The sequence below is a fragment of the Ctenocephalides felis genome, unplaced genomic scaffold, assembly GCF_003426905.1.
Source record: "Ctenocephalides felis isolate EL2017-DRISC unplaced genomic scaffold, ASM342690v1 CF-g0.4_SCAFFOLD_01786, whole genome shotgun sequence".
In the NCBI taxonomy this organism is placed as follows: domain Eukaryota; kingdom Metazoa; phylum Arthropoda; class Insecta; order Siphonaptera; family Pulicidae; genus Ctenocephalides; species Ctenocephalides felis.
In genome coordinates, this window is record NW_020537940.1 from 68,703 (window position 1) to 75,676 (window position 6,974).

Sequence of the window (6,974 nt, forward strand, 5' to 3'; positions counted from 1 at the left end):
GATATATATGTTTAATTTGAGTTTAATATTCGGGCGTAACATCAATAAAAATAGTATGAGTTTTTTTAAAAAAATTATTTATTTAAAATCCATACGTTTCGGCTAGCATCTTAGCCATCATTCAGTGGTAATCAAGTTAAAATTTTGTATCCTAATATAGCATATGAAACCATTATTAATCCATGGTATGAGTAATTGCACATTGATACGATATGTATTTTTTAACACAAACATCACAAATGGTAAAACACACTAATAATCATGACAACTTGACAAGTTGTCGAAACTATGTATTTACTCTTCGGAGTTTAGGATAGAAATCTCTATCCTATTACGATAGAAATTTCTATCCTAAACTCCGAAGAGTAAATACATAGTTTCGACAACTTGTCAAGTTGTCATGATTATTAGTGTGTTTTACCATTTGTGATGTTTGTGTTAAAAAATACATATCGTATCAATGTGCAATTACTCATACCATGGATTAAAAATGGTTTCATATGCTATATTAGGATACAAAATTTTAACTTGATTACCACTGAATGATGGCTAAGATGCTAGCCGAAACGTATGGATTTTAAATAAATAATTTTTTTAAAAAAACTCATACTATTTTTATTGATGTTACGCCCGAATATTAAACTCAAATTAAACATATATATATATATATATATATATATATATATATATATATATATATATATATTAAACTTATATTTATGTATTAAAATAATAATTATTATTATATATAATAATAATTATTATTATATATAATAATAATTATTATTATTATTAGAATATGATCTGTAAAATGTTACAAGTTAATGCTGAAAATTATTCAAATTAAAGAAAATAGTTGTTGGAATTTAATGCAATAAAAAACGGTAAAAGGGAAAATTATGTGAAAGTGGAAATGATTAATCTTTAGGTAAAGAAAAACATTTTTTGTACAAAACGAGTTTTTTATTATTTAAGGTGGTATTTCTCATTATTATAGTGTACAAGATAGTTGATGAAAACGTTCATAAATTTATTTTTATTCTATATATTTTAAATATAGATTTAGTTGACTATAAAAATGGAGAGAGGTATTTATAAATTAAATTAAAAATTATAAACATTTTTAATATCTAAGTTTAAATAAATTTGCTATTATTTTGAAGAATTGGAAGAATTTTTGATAATGCCAGATGTACAGGTACGTGAGCCGCAGGATACGGTCTGGACCATAGAACGGACCAAATCCTTGATAAATTATTATAAATTATACGTACCTCAATTGCGTTCGCTGAATGTACGAAACAAGAAAGAGATGTGGAAGAAAATCAGCGAAAATATTAATGAGGAATTTGGCACAAGCTTTAAAGAAAATAACGTGGAAAATAGATGGAGGGTTCTACTAAGAAGTTATAAATTAGTCATTGATAGAAATGAATCCGGTAATAAGCATGTTTGGCAGTGAACATCTTAGTGTTTTTTCCACATATTAATATTTATTTTAACAGATCCACGGCGGTCAACCTTTGAATATTTAGAAGATTTCAATGAAATTTTCAATAGGGCGCAAAGCACAAACCCTATCTGCCTATTGAATTCAGAAAATGAAAATAACGTTTCGGATGTGATGCTACAAACTGGGCCTTCACGATCTGCTATTGAAACAGCAGCAGATGATGACTCGTCAGAATCAGATTTTGATATTGAGCCATCAACTGTTGCTAGAGAAAGGCGGATCAGAAGAAGAAGGACTACGTTACAAGAAATCAGAGACGATAAGAGAAAATTTTATAGAGAAATATTAGAGATAGAAAGAGAGAAATTAGCAATTTTAAGAAATAAATATGGAGATGTATAAATTAATTATTTTTATATTAATTATTATACCATGATATGTTTTTTTGAATATATTATTAATTATTAAGTACAAATTATTTCATTATATAACACATTAAACTAGTGAAATACCAAATGTCTAATATGAAAGAACATTTTGAATATTTTTAAAATGTTATTTTCAATTTCTTCTGTATTCATTACGACTATTTATGAAATGATGAATCCTCTTGATATTTTATAATTATTTATAGTAAAGCAGCTGCTATCTGATCGCGAAGCAATCGGGCATTTATTTCTTCGGCATTAACTTCATCTTCAACCGAAGACTCAATGTTCAAGCGAGAAAGATTTTGGTTTCTCTGCAAACATTCAAAATTTTTTTTTATGCTCCAATTGTGTAAAACACAGCATGCTCTTATAAAATGGCAAATAAAATGAATGTTTTTTATTTTTAAATGATAGAGTTGCCTAAAATTTTGTTTTAATAACCCAAATGTATGTTCAATAGTACTTCGAGCACTGTTAAGTTTTTTATTAAAATGTTTCTGGGTTTGCGTTAGAGAATTAATATTTGGAAATGGTGTCATTAAATTTGTTTTCAGCGGGTAAGCTGCGTCTCCTAATAAAAAATATCGACCACATTTTCGATTTAAATTTAAACCCAAATTCGATCTTCTGAATACTCTAGCATCATGTACTGAACCAGGACATCCAATGAAAACATCGATAATTTTGTTCTGATCATCACAAACAGCTTGCATCTGAAAAAAATAAATTAGAACATGTTTCGAAATTTTAGTATATAAACAAAGTTACCGCACATTTATAGAACAGTATCCTTTTCGGTTTAAAAAAGATCTTGAATCCTTTGCAGGTTTGTTTATTCGTATGTGGCACCCATCGATTACTCCAATTACATTAGGAAATCCTTTTTGTAAAAATCCTTCAGCAATCAATAACTTTTCTTCATGATTTGGCCACTTTATAAATTCAGAACTGATACAACTTAGAAAAGAAGTAACTCTTCGAATTATTCTATGCAAAGAACTTAAAGTGATATCAAAACGATCACTGACATCCCTGTAGCTGGCACTTTCATGTCCCGCAAACCACAAAAAAATCTGCACCTAAAATTTTATTTCATTATAATTTTTTTTAGAACAACCACAAATTTATGCCGCACCTGATGTAAAGCACTTATTTTTCCATATATTCCATATGTATTTAAATTGTAGATTGCACTTGCTTTATATCGGTCAGATATTTGTTTACAAACATTTCTGCTAACTCTAAAGTGTTCCATAAACTGTGCCTCGTCATACAATGGAACCACTTTGTCTGCCAAAATAAGATTATTGTCTATAGCCACATTGAACAAATTATTGAGTAATCACTTAACATATTTATGATAGTGATCGATTTATTAATAGTTAAAAATAATATTACAAAATAATATAAAATAAAAATAATATTACAATAATATATTATTGTAATATTATTTTTATTTTATAATATTATTTTGTAATATTATAATTAATTTTGTAATGTTATAATAAATATAATAAAATATTTTAGTAACAGATTGCATTTTACTTACCAAGATAACCCTTATTTCTTTCAACTTCCACAAACTTTAATAAATCTAAATCATCGTCGTCCTCGTATTTTTTAAAATCGTAAAAAAATTCATCATCACTCATTTTAAATAAAAATTGCACTATACTAACTAAATTAAAAAACTGAAAACTGTTCTAAAGTTCTGAATTTGACTAAACACTATTTTAATATTATAAAAAAACTTATAATATTTTAATATTATAAAAACTTTTTAAAAACTTATTCCTTATCTGTGATCAAACATCGAACGATGAACGGCCGTAAATAACCCGCAAACGAATTCCGATTTGTACCGAAAACCACCGAATATAATCGAGTGAGCTCCGAGTTCGAACGCGTTGGATGTATTCAAACCAAACCATTGCCAACTGCCATGAAAAAATCAGAAAGAGTTTGATCTAGTTTGAAACTGTTTGAAACAGTTTCGGACTGTCAGATTTGCTCGGATGGAACGAACCCATTAAAACACTGAATTTAAACATAATCAAATTGAAATAATAAAAACACACGGTTGAAAATAATTCAAAGTGATTCACCACACGACATAGATTACAAAGCAAGCAAACGGAGAGCGGAGTAAGTTGTAAGGGTGCCGGCACACCTTACCATACAGTTCATTCAGCGCTCATGCGTCTTCAGCCGCAAACTAATTTAATTGTCAACTAGACAAGCGCAGTTACCCAAAGCCGCCATATTGGTACCAGACAAAGAAGGACTCATGGCCGGTAATCTCCGAGCAAATGTAGATTACCGTGTTTTAAAATGGATTGGTATGCAAATTGACCGAAGGATGGCGCTACGATTTCCAATTTCATTGATCTAGCAGCTAGCTTAATCTACATTGTTTATCGCCATTTTCTATAAGTTGTCATCGCGTATTGTAGTTGAGATGTGTTTTTCATGTGTTTGTTTATATATAATTATATTTTGGTGAATACTTTTTTCAAGTCACTGGAGAATGCTCTGATACAGAATCAGAAGAACAATCTTCAACTCTAAGAACAAGGCCAAGTAATTATAACTCTAAATACTTTAATACTATTTGCAAAAAATATTAATAAATAAATCTTATGTTCTTAGTTAGGAGATGAAAGCCTAAAAACCTTGAAAAAGATTTTTGCAGCACCTATAAGATTGTCAAGTGCAGGTTAAAAATCCCCTATTCTAACACCAGTTTTCCGCAAAGGTATTTTTTCATAATTTTTGCAGCAAAAATAATTAATACCATAATAACAATATCTTCAATTAATATGATATAATAATATATTCAATAGAAGTCCTTGGTGGTAGCTGCAAATTGCCGCAGAATGCAGTGATAAGGCGTAGGAGTGCCTTAACACCCAGAAGATGTATGATATGATGTATGATCAAATTTTGTTTCAGGATTAAGAAGGATTAACAAACAATGCAATAATTCAAAGGATAAATTCTAACAGAGGATACAATGTTCTGAGAAGTTTCCAAATATTCCGGAAACGTAAAATGTAAGGGCAAGAATTTTGATATTGTCTCAATTAAGACAGTATACTCAAAGACCAGGCAGTTTATAAAAAGCAAGGGTTTAGTTTTAGTTTTAACTAAACCTCCTTGCAATAAAAACTGGATTAAAACGAAAGATAGGTTTAAGCTACAATTGGTATAAATTAAAAGTAGTTCAAGGTTTTGGTTACTTACGTTGAAAAAAACGTTGAAAGTTTATTAATGATTGATTATATAGCAAAATAACTATTAAATGGAGAGATAATAAAGAAGAATGTCTCGCAAATGAGTTTTAATTCTAGGAATTTAGTTTTATCTCAATTTGGATATTAATATATATATATTTCGTTTTTAGGATTATTTTGTCTGGAAAGTATTCGTTCTTTTTAAAAATTTGCTGTTCTTTTTATTCTTTTAAATTTTTGCATTACTTGTCATTCCTTTAAACTTTATCATCCCATCGTCAATACTCCTGCGCTTTTCACTTCTTTGTTTTTAAGTTTTTATAGATCGCTATCTCGGGCGATTTGACGTTACACTCATTTTAATTTACGAATAGATCACTACATGGCAGCACATGTACATAACCACATGTAAATTAACCCCTGGTATTACTTCTACATTTGCACATAAAATCAATACAGCCCAAAAATCTGAAAAAAATTAATTATTTGAAATAAGAACAAAACATACGAAATACAAAATATATTTTCAAATATATCACAGACATATTTTTGAAGAATTATAAACTAAACAGAAATAACTGACTACTATTAATTAAAGTATATTACAGACATATTTTTAAAGTACTACAAATTGAAGAGAAATATCATATTCATATTAATTACTGAATGACTAATAATAATATATTAAAAACTTAAAAACTAAGAAGTAAAAAGCGCAGGTGTATTGATGATGGAATGACAAATTTAGAAGGAATGACAAGTAACACAATAATTTAAAAGGATAAAAAGAACAGCACATTTTAAAAAAAAATGAATACTTTCCAAACAAAATAATCCTAAAAACAAAATATATATATATTGATATCTAAATTGAGATAAAACTAAATTCCTAGGATTAAAATTCATTTACGAGACATTCTTGTTTGTTATCTCTCCATTTAATAGTTATTTTGCTATCTAATCAATCATTAATAAAGTTATATTTGACAAAATCTTTGAATAGTTTCTGTATAAGTAAGGAGGTTAGTTAAAACTATAACTAAACCCTTGCGCTTTATAAACTGTCTGGTCTTTGAGTATGCTCTCTTAATTGAGACAATATCAAAATTCTTGCCCTTACATTTTAAATTTCCGGAATATTTGAAAACTTCTCAGAACATTGTATACTCTGTTGGAACTTATCCTTTAAATTATTGCATTGCGTTTTAATCCCGAAACAAAATTTGATGTATCATACATCTTCTGGGTGTTAAGGCACTCCTACGCCTTATCATTGCATTCTGCGGCAATTTGCAGCTACCATCAAGGACTTCTATTGAATATATTGTAATTGTAATTGAATGTATTGTATTGTAATTGAATATATTGTATTGAAGATATTGTAATTATCATATTAAATATTTTTGCTACAATTAGTATGAAAAAATACCTTTTCGGAAAACTGGTGTCAGAATAGGTGACTTTTAACCTGCACTTGACAATCTTAGGGGTGCTGCAAAAATCTTTTTCAAGGTGTTTAGGCTTCCATCTCCTAAAAACATAAGATTCATTTATTAATATTTTTTTGCAAATGTTATTGAAGTATTTAGAGTTATAATTACTTGGCTTTGTCCTTGGAGTTGCAGATTGTTCTTCTGGTTCTGTATCAGAGCATTCTCCAGTGATTTGAAAACTATTCTGTTATTGCCGTAAAGGAGACACTTCTATTTGGTTTCGATTTCAAATTATCGTTGATTTGTGCCACAAACCGAAAAGTTAGGTCATCCATTAAAAGATTATTCGCCCTCTGCATCCAAATTGAAAACATCTTTTTATACACAAATTTTTACACACAAATATATATAATATATATTTACA

The 6,974-nt window shown here is 28.4% G+C and overlaps 1 protein-coding gene and 1 long non-coding RNA gene across 2 annotated transcripts; both read right to left on the minus strand.

The window, feature by feature from the left end:
• Positions 1-2,081: 2,081 nt before the first annotated feature.
• LOC113374438 (putative nuclease HARBI1) lies at positions 2,082-4,146 on the minus strand. The gene is made up of 4 exons (XM_026614482.1): positions 4,134-4,146; positions 3,020-3,174; positions 2,658-2,963; positions 2,082-2,597 (listed from the first exon to the last, which is right to left on the minus strand). Exons 1-4 carry the CDS (start codon positions 4,144-4,146, stop codon positions 2,082-2,084), a joined length of 990 nt encoding a protein of 329 aa, XP_026470267.1.
• A 2,212-nt stretch (positions 4,147-6,358) lies between these two features.
• On the minus strand, positions 6,359-6,759 carry LOC113374437. The gene is made up of 3 exons (XR_003366982.1): positions 6,719-6,759; positions 6,547-6,648; positions 6,359-6,429 (listed from the first exon to the last, which is right to left on the minus strand). It is a non-coding gene; the product is annotated as an uncharacterized LOC113374437 (long non-coding RNA).
• Positions 6,760-6,974: the final 215 nt, after the last annotated feature.

Bases quoted from the DNA above. Each gene is read 5' to 3' on its own strand.
- LOC113374438 (XM_026614482.1), bottom strand. The intron at 2,964-3,019 runs GTGCGGCATAAA...ATAAAATTTTAG, and splicing joins AAATAAGTGCTTTACATCAG to GTGCAGATTTTTTTGTGGTT. The intron at 2,598-2,657 runs GTGCGGTAACTT...TATTTTTTTCAG, and splicing joins AAGGATACTGTTCTATAAAT to ATGCAAGCTGTTTGTGATGA.